The following is a 23,559-nucleotide window of genomic DNA, read 5'->3' as shown; positions in this document are numbered from 1 at the left end:
GTTACAGACCCGTTCTGCCCTTAGATGTTTACCAAGGTCTATACATGTATCGTATTGCAACTGGGCAGTGAAGTGAGAGACTTCACTGAACGACTACGCCGAATGTAAGCAGTGGTATGAAAGGTTGTAGAGGTGGCAGTACTCTGGAAAATTAGTATTCTAGTTTGCAGTGGCAGGTATATTGTAATGACCTATGAACTAAAATGATAGTATTATCCTGTCATTCATTGCGGGTGCTACAGTTAGACAGTTTAAGCACACCACCCACCACAGAGCGTTAATTCCTTCACCAAGGCTGCAGAAATTCTCATATCCCATATCCATGAAAAGCATGTTTAGATTTATTTTACCTGCAGCAGAGACCCTCATTGCTCATTGGTGTATAGCCAAATACTACATTTCAAAATGTGTATAAAATAGTCATTTGAATACAAATCAAAAGCTTAGCATTTGTCCACTGGAGAGACAAACAGAAGGTTACATACATAACCGTAGTTCTCAGGTTAAAATGCCCATTTCTCTACCCAGCTACTTATTCGATGTACTCTAAGGGTCAGTGACACGGGTAATTATTTTGGACCACCTGTATAGTGGCTGTGCACAACATAAAAATGTCTCTGTGCCTAACCCTTCGTGACTGTCTGAAAGTCAGATGGAGGACATCCCAGAATGGCCTCAAGCTAGAAGCATTGTTATTTTTTTTAAATGCCACTAAATACAAATTGTTGTGAAATATTGTGAATCTAACTACAACCTCACAAAACAAATACATATTCCCTCACCGTGTTTCTTCCAGTGTGCTACTAAGTGGATTGATAGGTTATGACACAGAAGTAAAATTACTTGTAGTGGAGGAGCTCTTAGGAAGAGAGCTCTGCCATAATTGAGATAGTGGTGCATGAGGACATTTACATCAGGATCATCAGCAATATAGCACGGAGTCAGTCTGTGCTCGAGGTGCAAAGACTGAACAAATACTGCCGGCGCCAAATGATGTGACATTTTTTTTTTCTTAAAGTAATGCTCATCCTTGTTTAATGTTCAAAGAAATCTTTCAGAAGGATCACTCCTGACCAGGCATAGAACTAACAGACAACAGTTGTATTTCCAAAAAGGGTTTCTGATTACCCAATACGGATACGTGTTCTTTGTCTAGTACTCTTTTAAGTTACTAGAAAAAAAAACCAAAGTGACAGGAGGGTTTTGACAGTACCGGGGGAGAGGTTGTATTACGCCGCTGTGTTCGGGACATTTCCGAGTTGTGAGCGCACGGTGCTAATGTCATAAGCAAAAGTCTTGTCAAGTCCGGAACCAACAGATGATTGTTGTGGCCAGTTAGGGTAAGGAAAACGACAAGCGATGACTCGCGCATCATTGGAAAGCTCTTTCAACAGCTTCTCACCCAGCACCTCCATCTGTGAACCAATCAGAGAACGCAAGTCAGGAATCAGTTCAATGGTATACTGATTATCGATACAGCATCAAACGATCCACAGCAAGGGAGAGAAGTAATTCTTTAAAAGGGGAACCACTCACCACTCCCGGAGCAAGGAAAGCTATCACGTTGTTGTATGAAGACAAATCAGTCTGTGACAAAAGAAAAGACACAAACATGTCACAACTTTGATGAGGTGTAAGAGAAGCAGTCATTTCCATTAAAAATCTTACCTTCCAGAAGTCTTTTTTAACAAAGTTTGCCTGGCTGGAGGGGACTCCTGTCCAGCAGGCCTTGCTCCTGGCATACGCCACTAAAATTGAGTTTATCTCAAACCCCGTGCACTGGAAACCAGCAGCAGAGGCCGCAAACACCTGCAAATCAAACAGGAGCGCGCGGAATATGACAATAAGTAGCTTAGGAGCAACGATAGAGGCGTTTACAACACAACAAACGCTGGCATGGATTTGAATCATGACACACACACAGTTTTACAGTCAGATTTGTACATTTGGATCCACATTTTTTTCCAAAGAGAGAAGCATCTCACTCACCAGTCTTCCATCTCCTGATCCCAGATCTGCTAAGCGACCTGTTCGTCCCTCAAGCAGCTTCATAGTGTTCAGTGTCTGAACTTTACTGGAGGGCAAATAAGGAACCTGGACCACAGTACAAGCACAGAGTAAGTCATGTGACAGGTAGTAGGGGAATTATTGTTAGGCTTCCTTGCTATCGAGCTGGTAAATAAGAGCTTCAACACTGCAGATAAATTTTACGGAAAAGTGCAAATTACAACCTAAAATCTAATTTTAAAATCCATGAGGTCTTAATCTAAAACATTTTTCGGAGAAGCTTCACATAAACCAGTATTCTGCTCACAACAGACAAGTCTTCTATCTGCTGCGACCACAACCTTGAGTCTGATCTCCAGACTCACTGTCAGTGGACTTGCTGCACGATATCTGTCTGAATTACAAGTTCAACAAGACTCTCTTGTGTCTAGCACTGGTAACCTGGGTTTAATCTGTCATACTGTACAAATCCACTTTTCTGCTATTACATGTTCAATGTGAAATATAGCCGGTCAGCAGCCAAGAATCATCTCACGAGCACTACAAACATGAAATTAACTTCAGATTAACACTGTAGTTGATGGTGAAGTTCTCCGTAAAGCATTCAAGATATTTGAAGGGGGGCAGTGTCTGTGTCTGTGTGTGTGTGTGTGTGTGTGTGTGTGTGTGTGTGTGTGTGTGTGTGTGTGTGTGTGTGTGGGTCGGACGAAAACACAACAAGGAAATCTCAAGCACCTTGAGGCTCCGCGGGATTTTGCGGAAGCCGGGGGTGGCAAAGAGGCTCCATACTCCATACAGGCCTGTGAGCAGAGCACCTGTGCAGGCCGACACGACGGGATGGTGTCTGTTGGTGGGAAAGGCCCTGCCATGGTCTTGCAGAATCACCTCAATGGAGTCCTCCATTGCAAACTGTCCGGAGATATGAGTGAAGCCTGTTAGATAACGATACTTTTATGTCAGGAAAGATCTCGAAAGATCTTCTGAATAGCTCACTCTTGAGTAAAAACAATTTCGAAGGGTTTATTGAAGAAACATTTATTGTTAGGACAATTTGTATTTGCTTTATTTTTGTGACAACTGTTTGGTGCATCATTGTCTGTTTGTGCCTTTGAAGGAAGCGTTGACCCATCAGATCTTAATAGGGATTGAGAGTGAGGGCGACCAATAAAATGATGACAAGAACAACTTTAAAATCAGAATATTTCATTGATCAATGAGAAAAATAATCCACAAATGCAGCTTCTGTGTCCACTGAAAATGATGTTGCCAAAAATATAAGCTCACTCATAATGACTGGCGGTTAGAGACAAACAATAGGCGTGTAAAACATCCCCCCCGCCAACAAGACTAAATGAGTTAAGTGAAACAAATTAGAAATTCAGTCTGATTATCGGGCCAGACAATTTCTCGGGACTATCTTGCCAAAATTCAGACACAAAAATCCAATATTGGCCATTATATCAGCCCTGCTAAGTTGAGCTATTAAATGCTTCATGGATACACTAAAAAAATAATGCTGACATTTCTGTAAAGAAACAGGTCACCATCTACAGCTTTGAGGAGTATGATTCCTAATGTTTTATGAAAAATAAATCAGGATCTTCCTAGAATCCAGTCTTTAGAAGCAAGATTTACATTTTGTAAACTAAAAACTTTAAAAAGGTCTGATAGTTGTTGGTTGTTTTTTTTTTTTCAAAACCACCAAATGTATTAATTTCATGCTAGAATAATTTTCTACAAATATTTGTCATTTCATAAACTTTTGAATTTCATTTGGAAAATAAGATCTAAAATAACTTAAAAGTCACAATGTAAAACACATAGAGCTCACTTCGCTATCAAGAGATAAGATGATGCAGCGAGTTCTTTGATTTCTGCTAATATTGCTTTGTTAAATCATTACGACAGTGCAGCCTCTGAGGGCCGACTTGTCCTGCTGCCAAGTGGGCTACAAGTTTCAACAGGGGCACCCTTTCCGACAGCAGATGGCGCTGCAGCGGCCTTTTCTCAAGCAAAAACCTTCTCGAAAAGTTTTGTTTACCTCGGTCATGTGCTAAAAGATCTGAAACGACAGCTCGTGTTGTTTCAGATCGGTCTACTCTTAACGACGCGAGGAGCTCGACCGGGAGCACAACTTATTCCAGAAGCTACCTTCAGACAACGCCGACAAGAGTTTGAGGATTTGTCAATTCTGGAAAAAAAAAAAAAAAAAATCTGCAAAACGCAACCAAATGCGTGAACAACTCGCTTTATGAGCAGGCCACACACACACACACACGCACACGCACACACACACACAGAGAGAGCTTTGTATGTGTGTATATATCCCTACACTTGTGAAGGTAGCTACATAAACGTGTGCAGAGACGGACATCGTGCAGCCTACCTGACCTACCCCCCTGGTCTGCTGCGCACTCGGCAGCCTGCACACACAGATCATCCAGCCAGAGGCCAATCAGTCAGTATATCCCGCCCTATAACTTCATACACGTCCTATCATGTCTGCTCGGTCCGATACGCCTGACAGCCAGAGCCCGGGTCCGTCTGCGAGTCGCACTCCGAAAGTTAGGGACTATTTCATGTGCTGTGTCTAGTGCTGTGGGTCATGGGACATGGTGACTATTACAGGCTCAGCCGTAGGCTTCAGGAGGAGGAGGAGGTGGAGGAGGAGGAGGTGGGGGGTGAATAGTAGGATATAGTAGGCTCCTAATTTATAAACTACAGATGCTCACAGGAAAATGCTCAAATTAGTATGAGCCTACTGGTGCTGATTTATGGTCTTGTAATATTACCCATTCGCGTTTGCACCTCTCCAATTAATTATGCAGGTTTTTGAATCCGCCTAAAAAAAAAAAGAGGCCGCGGTGCAATTACAATTGCAAAGATGTCCATTTTTTTTTTCTTTTCTTTTTTCCACTTCCGCCGCGGCCTCCTCCTGCACTTGCTCCTATTGAAAAGGCCCACGATAACAATATTCATCAGCACTCAGACATCGCTCAGCCGCTTGCTCTCTGAAGCGGTGCTCCAGCTTCAGGGGAGGATGGGGGGGGGGGGGGGGGGCGTCAGAAGTACCGAGCGAGAGTGACGCAAAAGGAGAGGCTATTGCTTCCTGAAAAAAAAAAAAAAAAAAATGATGCTGCCCAGCAGGGAGTTTATTAGATACTGCAGCGAGTTGTAACACAAACAGGTGAAATATTAGAGGACAGATGGACTTGTATGGAAAGGTAAGATGCGTTTTACCATATTTGAAACCCTTATTAAGCCTTCAGCAATAAGCCATTATTTACTCGACGGTGACAGGCTGCACGTTGGTTTTTGCAGCTTTATTGCTGTAGTCTTGACCGACAGGGAGCGTCTGTGGCGCGATGCATGTCTGATGCTTGATAAAAAAAAAAAAAAAAAAAAAAAAAAAAAAAAGCTGAACCGTAAGGTTGTTGTTTTTTCTTCCTCTGGGTCTCCACAGTAAATCACACAGCTGTTGGCAGCTGTGATTCGCTTGCATGCCGAGTAATGTAGTCAAAGCTGTACTTTTGATGCCGTCCTCCCCTTCTGCGCCCGAACCTCGCAAAAAACTACAACTCCCGATTTCTTCACCACCACCCCCCCCCCCCCCGTGACGTCAGAGATACGCACGAAACTCGCTTTCCTTTTGCTCGTGCTCATCTCACGCGAGCCAGCCTCGTCAAGCTCAGGGGCGCGTGCCAGATCCGAAGCGGTGGGGACAGCTCCCAGGTGCTGAAATTGCTCGGCGCTCCAAAGAGAGACACGGAGGGGGGAAGAAAACCAACGTCTGCACTAGATTCCAATATATATATATATATATACATATATATATATATATATTAAAAAAAAAAAAAAACCTGTACCGTACGAAACAGGTGCAGATACAGATAAGAAGCGAGGCCTCCAAAACAAGGTTTGTTCTCACAATGTCCTCAGCGCGTTTTCTTAGTTTCTTATGTGGAAGAATTTCATGAATAGATGTAATGACCTCCTGCCCAGAATTGCTCGTCTAACGTTAGCCGGCGTGCGGATCCTTGCTCAACTACGTCGTGTAATTTCATATCAAAATGCATGTTTTTTGGGTGTTTTTTTTTTTTTATTATTATTATCGTGGTGCGCGTAAATGACATTATTGCAATGATATATTGAAAACGGTGTCCTTGCAAAGCCTCCCTCGGTGGGTGTTTCATACACGGAAGCGATCAGAACCTCAGTGCAGGATGGGAAGGTCCGGCATCTTTTATTAACTGCACGGGCTCGTTACAGAGGGAGCTTTGGATGCACATGCTTATTAGCACATGAGCTCAGTGGGTCTTTGTCAAAACATTCACCTTGGGGCAAAGATGACTGTGCTCTTGTCATCTTGATCGTAGTACTCTCGTCCTCTCGGGTCGTTGACCGCTGACTGCTGTTACGGAAACGCTCGCTGTAGATGCGCTGCGAGACTCATTCCTGTTCTGCCCTTTGAACGACATTATAGCAGTTGTGACACGGAAGAGATTTGATGTTTGCTTGAACGTGGCTGTATTTCTGGTAGGACAACTTTTCTGAGGCAGAATGACAATGTCCTAAATGTAAAACTGCAAAAAAAAAAAACCCTGCAAAAAAAAAAAAGGAGGTATGACATGTTTTAGGTCCACTTTGAAAATTAAAAACAGTATTTCAACCGGTACGTAAAAAGAACAAAATCTGAATTTTATTTATGAGCTAATTATTTCTCTTGGGTTCATAACAATTATAACAATCCCCTGGTTTCATCAAAGAAACTCCTTTAAGGAAAAAAGGGCTTAGAACACAAAAAGACAAACTCAGCTTTTTTTTTTAAATCCTGGTTATCTAATGCTCATCAATACAACAGCTTGCTGTGTTGGTCATGCTGCTTTGCCTGACACAGCCTTCTGTCACCTCTGATCTGCGGCCTGTACAGCAAGCTTGTACTGTAGTACTCTGCATACTGCATCTATGTCCTCACCTCTCTTGTACTTCCTGGTGTGTTAACTAGAGGTTGTTTACCGAAATGGTTCAAAGTCAAGTGAAAAAGCAAACGATCTCTAAGATGGTTTCACATCTATCTCCAAAAAAAAAACATGTACGGTTAAGCGCTGAATGCATTCTTTCTGACATCTCTTCCTGTTTTTGCAGATGGCTGCCACTCAGGATGTGAAAGGAAAGGGAGAGGGAGGGGACCAAAATTTTGACTACATGTTCAAGCTGCTGATCATCGGCAACAGCAGCGTGGGCAAAACGTCTTTCCTGTTCCGCTACGCCGATGACGCCTTCACTTCGGCCTTCGTCAGCACAGTGGGCATCGACTTCAAAGTGAAGACTGTGTACAAGAACGACAAGAGGATCAAACTGCAGATCTGGGTATGAAATATTCACATCCAAACATTAAACATTTAGAGGGGAGCCACAAAATGTTTGATTTTGACCAAGACAGATGAAACGAGCATAAAATTGCAATCGAAGGTATGTTATTTCTGTTCATGCTGCACTCCTTCACTGGTCAACACCAGATAATAACTTCATTATATATATATATATATACATATAAAGCAATAATGGCAATTTATAAAGATAGAAAATGCATTTCTAGGCTACAAAGCACCAACGTACAACAAACCGCTGCTATGTTTTGCTATCACGTCTCAGTTTGTTCTTTGGGCTCTTCCGAGTTGCCCTGCTCCCTCGTTTCTCTTGTTCTCTCCATCTTTGTGTTCCTACAGAGTGAATACTGTCGGTAAAAGGCTGTCAATCCACTGCATGTGCGGTGCCCACTTTGTCCTGACCTCAGCCCTTATCGTCCTCTTTCAATCAATAAGTTTAAAGGCGGGCCATTGTGGCCAGTATGCTCGGCCATTCAGAAAAAAAGAGCGGCACACGAGGGATCACCTGCGTTAATTCAATTTCAGTCCGGGTTTAGGCTCTCAGGACAGATCATGCTTGCTTAGTATGCCGAGACACGCGTTTCCTTTCATGTCTCGTTACAGAAAGGATTCGTGTTATGTTGTATAAACTTCAGTCAACGTGTGAGATGTATAATTAAAGCAAATCCCTACTTCTTTTTACCATTTCTGCATTGCAGGTACAAACAGGTAAACAGTAATAATGGACTAGGACATCTCCACAAGCAATATTTTACATAATGAATTCATACAAAAAGGACTATTACTCTGTAAGACATTTTATAATGTCAAAAATGTGGCGTATCGAGCCGTGTGCTTTATTAACTCTGTAAAGCTTATTGTGTTTTCTTGGTTTAACCCTCCGATATAAGTACGCAAGACAGATGGAAGTCTCAACAGCACTGACAGGAGACTAGTAAGTGTTAGTTTGGCACACAGTGGGGAAGAACGCCGAAGCAACACCTTCCTGTGAATGTGTGGGAAACTGAAGAATGTCGGCGGCTGTTTAATTAGGAGTTCCTCTGAGCTGTGGAAGCAGATTGTCTGAGATAGCGAGGAGAAAGATACGTAAAAGCTCCACTCTTTCTGGCTCTTTCACTTCACTACTTTTCCCGTCAGTCTCTCTCACGCTTTCTTTTATTTTTATCCTACAGCCGACGCCAGCTTTCCTTCAGAGGTGTTTGCTAATCACATAAAGACACAAAGTAAAAGCGCTCCGTCAGGATGTGGAAGCTCGGGTTTGTCAAATGTCTGGCTAATCGGGATAATGCGTTTACGTCATTAGCAAAGACAAGCATACACGGAGAGAAAAAGGACCGGCCTCGTGTCCAGACAATTGGCCTGTCTCTTTTAATTGGGCTGAGTGAGAGCTGAGACGTACAATAAGCGGCCATTTAAGGTGATGGGTGTTGGCTAATGTCACCGTGGTAGTCGCACCATTAATCTGCCAAGAGATAAAAGCATCATAATGCATCATAGAGTCGTCCCCGTTGTCGCATTTGGCTGAAGTGAATGAAACCGTGTTGGCAACTTCATCCTCGTGAAAAATAGAAACTCACTTCAATGAGCGAAGAAGAGTTCTGGCGATTGATTACCGGTGAGCGGCGGGCTACAAGCAAAGCTTTTTCAAGGAGCTCAAATTCTCCGGACTCAAGCAGAATTTTTTTTTTTTTTTTTTTTTCCCCTGTCCCACTGTGTCTTTTCACTGAGAACAAGCAAAACCGACTCACCAAAATAGCCTGGAAACGCAAAGGAGGTCATTGTCGAGCACTCGGCCAAGAATCAATAGGTGACTGAAAGACTTCAAATTCAGACAAGAAAACGGGCTGGAGGGTAAACTGGCATTCAGATGACCGGAACGAGACTTGGTGTACGCAAAGTAACAAAACATAACTAAAAAAATAAATAAATCACTGAAACACATTCATCATCATCTTCCGCGTTGTTCAGCTTGTCACTCCACAAAAGATACTATTTATTCTACGCAGACAAGCCGCTGACACGAAACCTACACACGTCCACATTTGTTTTTGTGTTATTGTAAACGAACAAAAGGGTCCTCGCCGTGGTGTGTGTGTGTGTGTGTGTGTGTGTGTGTGTGTGTGTGTGTGTGAAAGCTCGGCAGGCTGTGAGCCCTGTCTCTGTGGAGTGAAGGTCAGAGCTGTCCTCTGGCTATAACAGGCACACTGTTGCAGCCATGTGCAGACTGACAGAAAGCGAAACTGATGCGGTAAATACAATCCAGCGCCGCCTGTTGGGCCTCTGTTTGACAAGAGAGCCGAGTGGAGCAGCCAGAAGTCCCCTGTCACGATTCACAGAAGCCGGGGCAAACACACCTGTCGCGGGTACAACAGCAGCGGTTAAACACGCAGCATAAACAACAGGGGTGTCTTTTAGATTTTTCGTTATGTAGCTGGAAATGCAAAACAAGTCTATGAATTGTAATCGATTACGGGAGAGTTTAGTGACAATCGGGACGAGGATCAAAACGGTCACGGCAGCTCATACGCAAACGCGAAGCTTCATCTGTTCGGTAAGCATTTGAAGTTGCAGAGATTGCAGCGACTGCTTGTTGCCAAGGTAATCTGTGTACACTGTACTACTCCTCAAGGGCTGTGTAATCACTTGCTTTTCCTCTTAGCAATTTGTTCAGCCTTACCATGAACAGCAAGCGGTTTCTCCGACGTTCAAGTCCTTTCACTTCTCATTTTTACCCCCTTTTCTAAGAAATACACACGGCGAGCCGAGTTCTTAACGCCGCACCAGCCGACGTTTAACACAGCTGAGCGATTATTTTATTGAGAGGAAAGAATCAATCCCGTCAGCCAAAACTGAAAATCGCTGTTTTTGGCACCTTATTAACGCAAAGCCAAGCGAGGCAATTAGTGCAATGATCATTTCCTCAGCGCTGACGAAGCCACGAGCAAGTGTGGATTTAGCAACCTAAAATATGCGTTCCAGTTCAAACCAAAAAAAAAATCTCTTGATATGAATGCACAGTGGCACACAACGATGCACACGTCTGCTCATTTACCATGATGGACTTGCGTATCCTGCGTTGCGCCGTGCGGGGCCGCGGCGACGTCGCTTAACCTGAACGTCTTAAGAGATCAGCCAGCCGCCAAAACCACAACGCTAAATCATGCCGTCTGTATGTAGGACACGGCAGGCCAGGAGCGCTACAGGACCATCACCACCGCCTACTACCGCGGGGCCATGGGCTTCATCCTCATGTACGACATCACCAACGAGGAGTCTTTCGGTGCCGTGCAGGACTGGTGAGTCACACTTCCCCATTTTTGACAGTTTTGCGTCAAAGTGTCATCTTTGAAATCTGGATGGGAATTATGTCGTTTCTGAGCGTCACGTCCGCGTCTAAAAGCGGGCTTCCCGTTTGCAGCCGTAATGCAGCGAGTTGATATCTGGCCCGGTTGATGTTGCACGTGATTTATTTTTTTTTTTTTCCTTCCGAAATCTACGACTCAAAATTGCTTCCCTTCCCCAAACTCTCTCTCTCTCTCTCTCTGTGTAATATTTGACAGGCTTGTCATATGGTGTACTGTGTGCGTCTTCGTCAGGCCGAAGGATCAAGAGGAAACTTGTCAAGGTCGTGGCTCTGGTACGCTCATGAGTCACGACACAAGTGTCTGCCGGCTGACTAGTAACTCTGAGCCGAGCCCAAACGGCTGTGATTTATGATGATGCATTCGTGTCTAAAACGGGACTCGGAAGGCCACGTTCAATCAGCCGCAGAGGACCAGGTTTGTGGGTTAGGAGTTTTGCACTAGAAACAACACGTTACCAGAACAGCACAACGGCTCTGAAGCTTTGGTGAAACACAAAGGAGGTTCAGCGCTGCCGTCGCGGAGGAACGCGTTTTGATTTACATGTCGCTGATCTTTCTCTTAACGCCGTGAGGTGTTGCAATAGGAAATGGTCCTTTTCTACTTTATCGACGCCTTGCTGTCTCACAGTTTTCTCTCTCTGGCGGCCCCAGGAGGTTACGGGATCACAGAATTGTGCAGGTTTGAGAGGAAACATTTCTGATTGATAATATTAATATTCTTATGATGTTTCTGTTGTATCAGCTGCAGGGAAAAGATGTGATACACTGGCGATGGTGGTATTTTTTTTTGTTTTTTTTTTGCAGTTGACACCTCACCTGCATGCCGGGTGGCCTGCAATCACTGTGGGACTATGACAATCACTTATTAAAAGGCCAGCGTCTACTTCGCCTTTGTCACATAGCTGGCAACACTTGACAGCTGCTTTAGGACGGACCCGTCATGGCTGAAGCGGTTTCATTTAACCTAACCAGACGCGTGTTTAAAACCTTGCGTTCTTCGAGCGGGGATGAAATGTTTAAAGCAACGTACAGCTGGGAGGCTGAACGCTATTATTAGCAGGAATTGTGTTTAAAGCACTCCACGTTATCGGCCCGATTTGTATTCGGATGAATTTCCCGTCACCGTGAGCAGGAAAGGCTTTCTTGTAAAGAGAGGTCGGAGCCAGACACACCTATTATTCTTTAAAAGGCCCCGTCTGACACTTTGATGGAACACTGCAGTCTGAGCACAGTCTGTGACAGGTATCTTAATTAATGTAGCCAAGTGTGTCACCGGCAGCAACGATCCCGGACCGTTACCTGTGACCTCACTTACCAGACGGCACAAATCCGTACAAAAGAAGAGGCTCTTTTTTTTTTTTAGTTTTTACCGACCACATAACCGGTATCCTCCTTTTTTTTTTGTGCCTTTGCCACAGGCTTTAATTCCACTTTCTCTTTCCCTTGTTCCTTCTGACAAGGTTGCAGAAAAAAAAAAAAAAGGGGGGAGGGTTGCCATGGCAATGGCTCCTTCCCCGACTGTGGCTGAATTAAGCTCGTGACGTGCTCGTTTCCTGCCTGTGTCACAGACAAAACAGGGAAATATTGCAACGCTGACATCAAATGTTGGACTTTGAAGAAATGAATCATATTAATATTGTTCTACACATAAACTTGAAATAATTACAACAGCAACATGAAAGCATTTAGCCTCTTTAATTTAGCGACTCTTATGGACCCACAATCGCCTGCATATGGAGCTTTGTTAGTTGTGATACAAACACAAGCAGTTTTTTTTTTTTTTTTGTCAGTGAAAAATATCGGCAGTTGGATTCAAAGTGACCCACATCTGAACTGCTATAACGAGTCTGAACTGGACAGAGAGAGAGAGAGGAGGAGTGCCAACATGATGCTGCGTGCTCTCTCCCTCTCCGTCGTTGTTTCTTCTTCTTTCCTGAATTGCTGCCTTTTTCTCTCCAGTTTTCAGCCCGTGGTATGTTCGCTGCCCTACTTTCAGTGAAACTGCAACACCACAGGAGAAATGTGTTCCTTAAATTCCTTCCCATATTGTGAGCATCCTGTAGAGATTAGAACAGTTGCAAGCACCTCATTGATTCACAGTAAACTGCATGACAACAATATAAATAATAAATATTAGGAACTAATAAGGCTTAATAATGTATTGGAGAAAAAAAAAAATTCTCAATAAATGTTTTTATAGATTATATTTCATTGTTTACATTGGTTGTTATGACCGCAATGACACAATATAAGATAGCTTTACTGATGGTTTACCATATTAGGTGACAAACCAGTGTTGCCAATATGTTTGGGTGGGATTAAAGCTAATAACCTGCGTTGCTACGGTGCCACTATGTATGACAAACTACAAATAAGTAGAAAAGAGAAGATAACTTACATTTGAGAAATATTGACTTCATATTTTCATTATGAAGTACCAGTTGAACCACTTCCCCACTGCTGCCGTCGGTGACTCAAACATTCAAGATGTCAAACAAAAGCAGTTCATGAACTGCCCGAATGGCGAACAAACTGTTCATGATGTCCTCCACCCTTTCGTCTTTCTGTCCGTTTGCGATGGATCCAGTCCAATAAAAAAGTGACACAAAACAAGCCTGATACTCTCTCAGAAAACAGAGCAACAACGGTAATTTGAATGTGATATCATTTTATGCGTTTGTTTCTGATTATTTGCAGGTCGACCCAGATAAAAACCTACTCGTGGGATAACGCACAGGTGGTGCTAGCTGGGAACAAGTGTGATATGGAAGAAGAGCGAGTGGTCTCGGTGGATAGTGGCAGACTGCTGGCAGAACAGTTGGGTAAGTCTAAGAGCAACATTCACCACTTCATGTTGTTGTTGTTTTTTTTTTAACTTGGGTGGCATCATCATGTTGTTGCATAAAAATATGATTTCCGTGCCCTTTGTTTCTTTTACGCTTGCCTTGATGTTTCTTTTTTGGGATTATAATAGAAATAGTAAAAAGAATCAAGCACTGTTTGCAACCTTCAGAAGCAACAAAAACAGTCATATCCGTCGCGACAAACACATTAAATTGATCTTACGATCATTAGTTGGCCGTGGCCTCTTCTGTATGTTCACATTTGTCTTGATCTCCCTCATCTTAAGGTTTTGAGTTCTTCGAGACAAGCGCCAAGGACAACATCAACGTGAAGCAGACCTTTGAACGCCTCGTCGACCTAATTTGCGACAAGATGTCCGAGAGCTTGGACACGGATCCGGCTGTCACCACGGGAGCACCCACTGCCAAACTCACAGACAGCGCTCCGCCCCTCCAACAGCCCGGATGCAACTGTTAGTGACCGACGTCGGAGCGCTAAACGAAAGCAGCACGGGGTCCCGTAAGGTGGTAGAGTGTGCAGAGTATTGTTCTCCCTCAGCATTGTCACTCCTGCTAGTGCTGCTTTCTCTGGACTACAGTTCAAAACCCTGTTTAGTGGTAGAATTACAAAATGCTGTCGTATTATCTCTCTACTTTATCACCTTATATCAAGAGCAAATAACCAGGAAAACAGACATGGCTATTGTAAAATGTGTAACATTACAGGATATCTAGAATATAGAGACACCATATTCCCATTCTTTGGCTAGTTAGTATGGTTATAAACAAGTATGTTTGATAAGGCTGGAAATAGTTCATAGTCATACTGTACAGTTAATCCTTAAAACCTTTAAAAATCTTTAAAGACCTAGAATAATTATACAATGAGGGAAAGAATCAGTGAGTGCTTTAATAATTATTTTTTTCTATTTTTTTTGTACAGTATTTTCCTTTTATAGGTTTATTTTGTCTCCTAAAGTTGCCAAATCAATGATTTTGTGCACTACGGGATGTAGCGGCTTTTTTGTGTGTGTATGAGGAGTGTGGCTGTTGCGTGACTGTACAGTAGGTGAGTGTGGGTTTGCATGAGTGCGAGTATTACGTCTGAGTCACAAATGACTGCAACTTTGCCATTTAAAAAAAAAAAGAAATCGTCTACCTTGGGGAAAAAGAAGTGGCCTTTTAGCATCTCCAACACGGCCTCTGTAAGTCCTTCTGTCCTGCTGACTTTTGGAACGAATCCAGTATGTATAATGTTGATGTGAGTACTATTCCACCCTTTGCTGTCTGTAGATGTGTGATTTCTCTGATAAGTGTATCTGTAAATCTTAAAAGCAACTATTTCTCTGTGCTTAACCTCTAAGACAACCCTTTATAGTTTGATGCAATGAGCATGCTGCCAAAAAAAAAAAAAAAAAAAAAAAAAAAAATCAATATGTGCTGTTTTATCTAAGGATAGGCCTTACCCAAACCTAACCATCCTCAACTCCATATGATAGCAATTATCCAGCATTTCATGAAATAAAAATCTGACACTGTCAAAGCACAGCACAGTGTACGACATACAACATATGATCAGCTCTGGCATGGAATAAACAGCCATATATAACAAATATTGTTTAAGTTTTGAGTCAGCATGCTTCAATGTCATGTTTGTGCTGTAAAATTAAGTCCCTCCTGAAAGAAAAAAAAAATCTTAGTAAGTTGCTTAGAAAATACCACAAACAGTAGTTTAAAATGGAAAGCTTCCCCCTGCAGGCATATACTGTACTGTAGTGTCTTAATGATAAGTCTGTAGTATAAAAGTTGTAGCTTATTTTAAAATCCACAAACAAAACAAAAAAAACAGTTATGCCAAAACATTACAATTCTTTTAGCGTCGTCGGTTGTTTGATGCATAGTTGAATAAAAGCAACAAAAAAAAAAAAACCCCGCATGAAGTCAGTCCTGACGTATCTATGTAGATTTATATTATAAGACACTGTATATATCACTCTGTGTTACAGACTTAGGAGCATTGTCATAGCAGTTGCTGTGAGATGCAATGGGCCAATAAGTGCAATATTTTATGAATTAAACCCTGTACATAGTTCCTCCTGTCCTCGAGTACAAAGACTATCTGCAGTGTGAGTGACAGCTGGTCAGAGTGGCTCTGAAACTGATGTACAAGCTCTAACAAAGGAGTGCGTGCTTCACTCAGTGTCTGCAGCCACAGAATATGTGACTTGGTGTGTGTGTGTGTGTGTGTGTGTGTGTGTGTGTGTGTGTGTGTACCTGCCATATTGAAGAGACAAACTACGTAACATAGTGTATTGTTTGTGTATACCTTTTGTACAACTGTATTCACGTACTATATGCCGTTCCTGCTAACTGTTGGGTGTTGATTGAACTTGTATTATCACGTCAAAATGCAGTGTCCTTGTAAAAGATAGTCAGGGAGATAATTTAGTCCATGCCATATATATGCCATGCTGTTGTAATTCCAAGAAAAGGGATTACACATATACTAGTTCAAAGATCCTGTGCATAATGTGTGTACATATGGGTCTGTGTGTGTGTGTGTGTGTGTGTGTGTGTGTGTGTGTGTGTGTGTGTGTGTGTGTGTGTGTGTGCGCGCGCATCTGTGTATGTGTGATATCATAATTTGATGCCAATAGCCATGAAATAAATTATTGTAACGATCCCAAGTCAAGATTCATTTCACAGAGGAGTAGTTAATGACATCCAAACAGTTAATCTGGTCACATTTTAAAACACTTTACATAGCCTATAATTGAATATATTTATTTCTTGGAGTGCAAGCAAAGTAAGAAGTATGTTTTTGAGATTATAGCAAATAAATCAAATTCTATCAGCGGGTCTCCGTGTCACTTCTCTCGCTGCGCGGGACCACGTGGAGGAGGGGTTGGGTGGCATTTTCAAGACGACGTACACCACCTAGTGTCACAGCGACACGCCTGCACCGACATCTAAAAGGTTGTGGATACCCGATGGATGAACATGACATGGTCCGGGTTTTTTTTTAGAAAGTCAAATCCAGTGATGGACAGATTGTATTTAAATAAAAGCACTTCAATGTTACACTTCTATATCTATCCATCTATGAATAATTAATCACTATTAAATTGTCTATTTCCCATCTGCTACATTGCGTTAGATTCGTGCCCACTTGTGTTTTTTTTTTCCCCCACAGTTTAAAAGGCCGTTCAACAGTGTTGGGGTTTCACTTACCTCTCCGGGTCTCCGGGCAGTGAACCGGTGGTCTGATGCTCCGTTACTCCCTCCTCCTCCTCCTCCTCTTCCTCCTCCTCCTCCTCCTCCTCAGGCTGTTCCTTTGGTTGCAGAATAACAATCCCCCTTTTATTCTTTTCCAGTACATAAATGTCCGGTAATCCCGCACTAGAGCAAAACTTTACACACTCACAGTCTGGAGCACGACGTACATACTTTGGCGCCACTAGATTTAAAAATAAATAAATAAATAACCTTCGCACTTCCGGGGACAAGACAATCACCTGACCACGACTCTTGTACCCGTGAACAGCTCCAGATGTCGCGACAGCGACACCTAGTGGACACACAGTGATAACAAATGTAATTAAGGTTATACCGCAAAATGTATTTGACGATCTTTTTTCTTTTTTAAAAAAAAAAATTATTTGGTATTATTTGGTTTAAATTATTTTTAGGGCTCGAGCGCTGATGGTGAGAAAGCTTTATTGTTATTCAAGCAATTATTATTATTATAAAAAAATTCGTATTTTGTGGGCGTGTCCAAATGGCTCGCTAGCGCCCCCTAGAGAGATGCCTCGGCGGCGACATGCACGAAATTCGGTGGACGTGTTTATGACGTTTCATTGCACCATGACGTCAACGCAACGGGAAGTCCGCCATTTTGAATTTATTCGCCATTTTCGGCGATTCGCACATGTAACGAACTTCTCTAAATTTTGTCGGGCCGACACAGAAATTTAGTCTGTGCACTCTTAACATGTTTGTAATTAAAAGCTATCATAAGAATTCGTTTTCGTCGATCGGTGTGCCCGTGGCGGCCAAAAAGTGACCCTAAAGTCATAATATAGCATGTCGTCCAAAGTGTGATAAAAAATAAAAAATAATAAAAAAAAAAAAGTCATACATGTTTTCCAAAAAGTGACCCAAAAATGAGTTTTGGGTCACTTTTTGCTATAGTATGACTTTTTTTTTTTTTTTTTTTCATAATTTGGACAACATGCCATAGTATGATTTAAAAAAAAAAAAAAAAAAGGGTCATGGCAAAGGAGGGGATCAAACATCAGACCTTCTTGCTGAGAGGCAACAGTGATAACCACAGCACCACCAATCTTCCTATAGGAATGTGCATTGTGACAAATCTTTGGCTCCCTGCAACCTTTAACTCCACCTTCCACAGATATTCATTAAGATGCGATCAAAATTGCCGCCGACATTCTTTGTATAGTAGATATATATGTTTTCAAGGGGGTCTGCAGTGATATTAAATATCTTCCTGTGATGTGTAGTGTATGCAAAACTTTTTCAATTTCTCCAAACGTTTCAACTTCACTAAAAGTCGAATCACCATGAACAGGTGGAATCTGAACCATTAATATCAACCTTGGTGAAGTAGGATCTTTTACCTGTTGAGTTAACCAGGCTGTCGGTTGAGTCACTGGAAAACTCTGAGTGAACTCCGTCAAACACTTTCTCCTGCCGCGACGCGTTCTCCGACGCTGAAGATAGTCCAGGGGTCTACGACGTCGCTTCAGAGCAGGAAACGACCTCATGAAGACGCGGGTTTGTGCCCCGCTCAAGGTATCACACATGGTTCATGCAGAGCAAGTCCCCTTAACAAGAAACATGGTTCACAGAGAGAAAATCCCTCTAAGGGTTTCAGGTTTGCACGTGTGGTCATACTAATACCAAACTAAAGGTCAACAACAATACCAGTCTCCAGGAAAAATAAAAACAAATCCCCCAAAAGAGCCTGTTTTTTTTTTTTTTTTTTTTTTTCATATTTCAGACGTGACTGCATGTCGTCCAAAAAGTGACCCAAAAATCATTTTTGCATATAGTATAACCACGGCGAAGTTCTATGTTTCGCCGTGACACAGGAAGTTGATGTTTAAGGTCAAACGACGCTCCAAACCTCACAAAACTTGCGTCAGGCACCAACTTTCATGAGTTTTTGAAGATGTTAAAGCCGCCAATAAAAGCCAATTTTTTTTTTTTTTTTTTTAAAGAAGAACGAATGAACGAGATCGAGAAAAAAAATGTAAACTGCAAGCTGGAATATGCGGACCCTCGCGTGGTGCTGCACGTCGGGGCAGTTTTAATTACATTTTGTTACTTTTACCAGGTAAAAATGAAAGTCAAATGTACCAGATGTGACCATAAGTCTTTCCACCTGAACACAAACCATAGTCTACTTTTGGAACTAAATAAATCTGGGCAAAATGGATCAAATCATTGCTTAATGACTGCTACCAAACATATGTTTGAATAATACGTGTATACGTGTACGATGGGTTTGCAGAGAAAGCGTAAAGGTGTGTGTGACAGTAAATGTCGATCATAGCCTTTTAACTACAACGGCTGCAACGGTAAATTCACTGGGTGGAACAGCCGATACAATGAAAGACACACTCAGTAACAATGAAAGATATAAGAGCTGAAAATATAATTTTTCTGGATTATTTCAAAGCAATGATATATCATATTTACATATATACATGGTACATAAATATGGCTTTGTGAAAGGAACACTATTCAACCATAGCCATTAATTTAGTTGTGAAACGTGTCTTTACACCTACAAAGCAGTCAGTAGGGAAGAACTAAAATGTCAAATATAGACACTGAATTCTTTTTTTTTTCCTGCCGCTCCTCTCAGACTGTCATCCTCTTGTCAATGAAACAAAGATGCTGTGCCTCAATTCCACATATGACTGTATAAGACCCTCGAAAACAATGAAAAGAAGAAACCAGTGAGTAGGCAGAATCAACCCATGCTTTTATTTAATCCATTGCATATAAAAACTTTTTTTTTTTTCATTCTTTTTACTTGTTTTTTACATAAAGTTGTATGATCTACAGTGCTATCCAATAGACTGCAATTAACAAGGAATCCATTAAAATAACGTTTTAATTGTCCTGTGAAACGTCCAGACAAGTTGGCATTCTAAAGACATAACCCAAAAAATAATTGTCCTGAAGACCTTTTTTTTTTTTTTTTTTAAGTTACAGTTTGTGTTTTTACTTTCATACCATAAAAAAATAGAACACATAACGATAAAAGAACCCACTATTTCCATTGGTCCAGGGCTGTTTAGAATCTACAGTATGTGTGTCAAAATAAGGGTCCCTGTTTCAGGACAATGATGCAGTCACCCCCACCCCTCAGCCCACCCACCCAACCTCACCCTCCCTGTTCACTACAGAAATATGCTAAACCCTTCTCCTGTCCAGGCAGAAAGATGTCAGTGGTTTTAGATATTGCAAGGAATGTGAGTGGAAGTGTGGGCCGAGCATAGATAAGCAAACACACCGTCAGTGTTACAGCCATAATTAATGCAGCAGTGGCTGAACATGCAGATGTGTCTCAAAGCCTCTGTGCTTTGTAGGGCCATAGTCAAGCACCAACTACGCACTACCGTTGCGCCCCATTCAGTGTTTGTGGCTGCGATACAACCAGATGGACGCAGACGCCACAGCGGTAACTCCACGTGGAGTTACCGCTGTGTCATTTACATCCGGCAGGTCGAGTCACATCTTTTGAGTGTAGTGGCAGAGCGTAAAGAAAGTGCGAGTTGTTCAGACCAGGTCTAAAGCAAAAAATACGACTCTTGGACATCTGGCTATAGGCCACACATCACTCATGTAATAAATCTGAAACTTGTGGTTGACCTGAAGCTCTACAAACCTCTGCACTGACAACATATTTTCTTACCTAGTGCTATATTTGTGATAGAGCAAATTGTGTTTGGCTGTGATAGTGACAAGGCAACTTTTTTTTTTTTTTGGGACTCTCATCAAGAGATCAGGCCAACCAAAGCCAAAAGATTCACTAATGCAGCAAAAGAGAACTAGAGAATAAAAATAAAAATAAAAAAAAAGGCTAAAATAAATGACGTGTTGAATTTAAGGCACAGCCCATGGGCCAAGGAACAGTTTCTCTTTAAAAAACAATTTGGCTCCTCCCCCCCTCTCTTCACTGAGCTAGTTCTCAGATAAGCAACATGTTGATGGATCATTTTTACACTGAAGCTCATTTGTAATAAACATTCTCTCAACAAGAGGTACGTAATACAGCCACGCCATCACCAAAAGGGATGATAAGAATCAACCATTTACAGCAAACTGCATTATGATAGGAATAACATTAATAATTATATATTATATACAGCACAATAAATATATGTTTGTAAACAGCGATAAAACCAGAAAATTTTATTACAGGTAAGGGCATTGGGTGAAGGATGAAGAAAAAAATAATAATAATCTTGGCACAAAATGAAAGATTAAATAAAACGTTTGAAAATGACAGAAGTAAAACGAGCACTCTTTAAAAAAGCGGTGTGCAGTATTTCAAGTTTTTTTTTTTCCTTTTTTTTTATGTTTGTGGATTTTTTTTAAAATATATTTTATATACACGGGGAAAAACTATATTTGGGTATTGTAACTGGCAATCCTGTACTGTGGTCTATGCTACAGTGAATATTTACTGTACCACTATTATATTGCAAAAAAAATGACTCAACAAATAGAAAAATATACCAATAAATAATAGCATCAGGTTTGACGTGGAAAGAGACTCTTGCCTGAGGTGGAAGGACAACTATGTTCAAGCCTGTGTCTGCATGAGTGAGTGTTTGGCGAGTCTTAACGTTTTAAAAATATTAAAGTGATGATATATGAATATATCAGTGCATTAGAGTATCTACGTAGAGAATTGTCTTATCTGATGACCGCGCAACGGAGCTGATTGTCTTGTCGAAAACAAAGACAGTAACTGGATTTAATGTTGTGACGGCAAATACAACAACGTTCTGATGAACGAGTTCCTGTAGCGTAACAGAAAATGTAGTGGTGTGCAGCTGTCGCTGAGAAAATGGGCAAGACCAAAATAGAACAAAGCACAATAAAAGCTTTCATAACATTGGTATAAAATACCTCTAGTAATTCTCAACACCATTACTACTTCTGTAGACTTGGAGCACAAATCAAGCTTCTAAAAAAGGTGCTTTTTGTATCGACTACAAAGCATTGCATTGTCTCAGGATGTGTTCAAAAGAACTGCAGGCAACAATAATAAAATGTAAAGGCTTCATCCACATCATTCCAGTGAGAGTGAGGACTTCAGCTTCCTTCTCAGTGGAAACTCTCAACAAACAAAGAGTTGTCATGAATGAACTCCAAATTTTAACTCACAGGACTAACCAAATATAGTGGTATGGGAATAGTAGTATAAATGCTATTGGAGCAAGTGCAAACAGCTCAGAACACTCCTTATGTAATCCAGCTGTGAAGATATCCCTTCAAAACACTGAATACCTGACACACATTTCTCTCCATTGGTTTCCAAAAGTTGTCTCCTCTTCTTTTCTAACAAAAAAACAAAAACAACAAAAAAAAGCCTACGTTTGCAAAAGTAAATTCTAGAAAATATCTGAATCTTACATACAGTACAATACAAAAATGAAAGAGGTCTTGGACAGCTTCATGGCTGTTTAGATTTGAGCTTTGTGTCAGTCAGGTTTTCAAGGAAGACTTCCACATCAGAAATGTGTCGCAAGAAAAAGGCTCCCCTCAGTGCGCTGCAGATTTCATCTCAGTGGCGTCCCGTCGGGTTTTCAGCAGAACGGCAGCATTAACGTGTCTCCTAATTCGTAGTGGGGAGGATATGACCTAAGCCGAGAGGGAGATTCTCCTTGAACGCACCGAGAAGTGTCTCTGTGGATTATGGGCACTTAATAATACACAGAAACACTGCCTAACTTTCAGGCAAGGCTGAGACGAAGCAGAGAGGAGGGCAATGTGACATTATGCATCCCATGACCAGCACTGAGCAGACTGTTTCTCCACGTCCTTATACTGTAGCTCGGAAAGGGGGAGGAGTAAAAGTGAAATAAAGATACACCACTTCAGTACAAATACAGAGAATGGAAAGGAGTTTTCCTGAGTGCAAAAAAACTTGAAGTAGTACCGGTGGGCGTGTCTGAACGAAGCTGACAGGAGGCCAAGGTGGAGAGCAGCGCACGCTTTGGAACCATAAACACAGATGTATAAAAAACACGGACAGATTTCACAAAACCCAAAAAATATTCTATAAATAATCATCTGTCATTACTAAGAAAAACAGTTAATCAGATGCTGTCCATAAACTGCTATGTGTCTGGGGATTTCTCTTTCTCCCCCTCTTCCTCCTCCTCCTCCTCGTCCTCCTCCTCCTCCTCCTCTGCTACCTCTTCCTCTACAACACACGGTTGTGAGCCGGGCGTCTCCCCCTCTTTTACCACCTCCTCCTCTTCGTCCTCCCCCACCTGTTCATCCAAAGGAATCTCTGTTGATTCAGAGTCCTGCGTACAGAGTGTTTTAGAGTCAGTACAGCTGTTTTCCTCCTCATCCGCTAACTCGTCCTCGTCCTCCTCGACCTCTTCCTCCTCCTCCGGCTGGCTGCCGCTGTCTTTCTCAGTGTCTGACTCCCCGTCCTCCTCCAGGGTGAGCTCGAACTGGAACTTGTCCCCTCCCGGGGGTCGAGTGCCATCCTCGGGCTCGTCCAATGCGGGGGAGGGACTTTGGGGGATGGTGCTTTGGTACCACTCTCTGTTGTCCTCCAACGTGTCCAGGATGTCCTGGGCGTCTGGGTGGACCAGGTCAGCCCACGTCTCCCACAAAGGGTGAACGATATAGTCTATGAATCCAACCTAGGGAAGACACAAGGGTTTAAACAGGGCGC

At 42.1% G+C, this 23,559-nt stretch overlaps 3 protein-coding genes across 14 annotated transcripts in view; 1 reads left to right on the top strand and 2 right to left on the bottom strand.

Annotated features, from left to right (window-relative positions):
• Positions 1-884: 884 nt before the first annotated feature.
• LOC138215743 (ATP synthase subunit C lysine N-methyltransferase) lies at positions 885-5,351 on the bottom strand. Of its 3 annotated transcripts, none has more exons than XM_069178072.1 (6): positions 4,394-4,601; positions 2,743-2,916; positions 1,990-2,094; positions 1,669-1,809; positions 1,537-1,587; positions 885-1,415 (listed from the first exon to the last, which is right to left on the bottom strand). In XM_069178072.1, the coding sequence occupies exons 1-6, from the start codon at positions 4,445-4,447 to the stop codon at positions 1,230-1,232; spliced, it is 711 nt and encodes a 236-aa protein (XP_069034173.1). In that variant the 5' UTR covers positions 4,448-4,601; the 3' UTR covers positions 885-1,229. The 3 variants fall into 3 exon arrangements, with proteins under 3 accessions (XP_069034173.1, XP_069034174.1, XP_069034175.1); XM_069178073.1 differs by having other exon boundaries at positions 4,403-4,601; XM_069178074.1 differs by lacking the exon at positions 4,394-4,601 and adding an exon at positions 5,248-5,351 and having other exon boundaries at positions 886-1,415.
• On the top strand, positions 5,121-16,286 carry rab3c (RAB3C, member RAS oncogene family). 2 transcript variants are annotated; one of them, XM_069178075.1, is made up of 5 exons: positions 5,121-5,231; positions 7,153-7,377; positions 10,575-10,693; positions 13,459-13,583; positions 13,892-16,286. In XM_069178075.1, the coding sequence occupies exons 1-5, from the start codon at positions 5,214-5,216 to the stop codon at positions 14,080-14,082; spliced, it is 678 nt and encodes a 225-aa protein (XP_069034176.1). In that variant the 5' UTR covers positions 5,121-5,213; the 3' UTR covers positions 14,083-16,286. The 2 variants fall into 2 exon arrangements, with proteins under 2 accessions (XP_069034176.1, XP_069034177.1); XM_069178076.1 differs by lacking the exon at positions 5,121-5,231 and adding an exon at positions 5,675-5,923.
• A 3,738-nt stretch (positions 16,287-20,024) lies between these two features.
• The window catches only part of pde4d (phosphodiesterase 4D, cAMP-specific), a 137,809-nt gene continuing 134,274 nt past the window's right edge, over positions 20,025-23,559 (bottom strand). For all 9 annotated transcript variants that reach the window (XM_069178062.1, XM_069178055.1, XM_069178064.1 and 6 more), the window contains one exon: positions 20,025-23,527. In XM_069178062.1, coding sequence (XP_069034163.1) covers positions 22,988-23,527 — 540 coding nt within the window. In that variant the 3' untranslated portion in view covers positions 20,025-22,987. The remainder of the gene's footprint in view (positions 23,528-23,559) is intronic.

The sequence above is a fragment of the Embiotoca jacksoni genome, unplaced genomic scaffold (assembly GCF_022577435.1).
Source record: "Embiotoca jacksoni isolate LCO1_2020_lvr unplaced genomic scaffold, fEmbJac1.0.p SCAF_8, whole genome shotgun sequence".
Classification (NCBI taxonomy): Eukaryota; Metazoa; Chordata; class Actinopteri; family Embiotocidae; genus Embiotoca; species Embiotoca jacksoni.
Note: the sequence above shows the minus strand (reverse complement) of the source record. Positions and strands in the feature narration are given on the sequence as shown.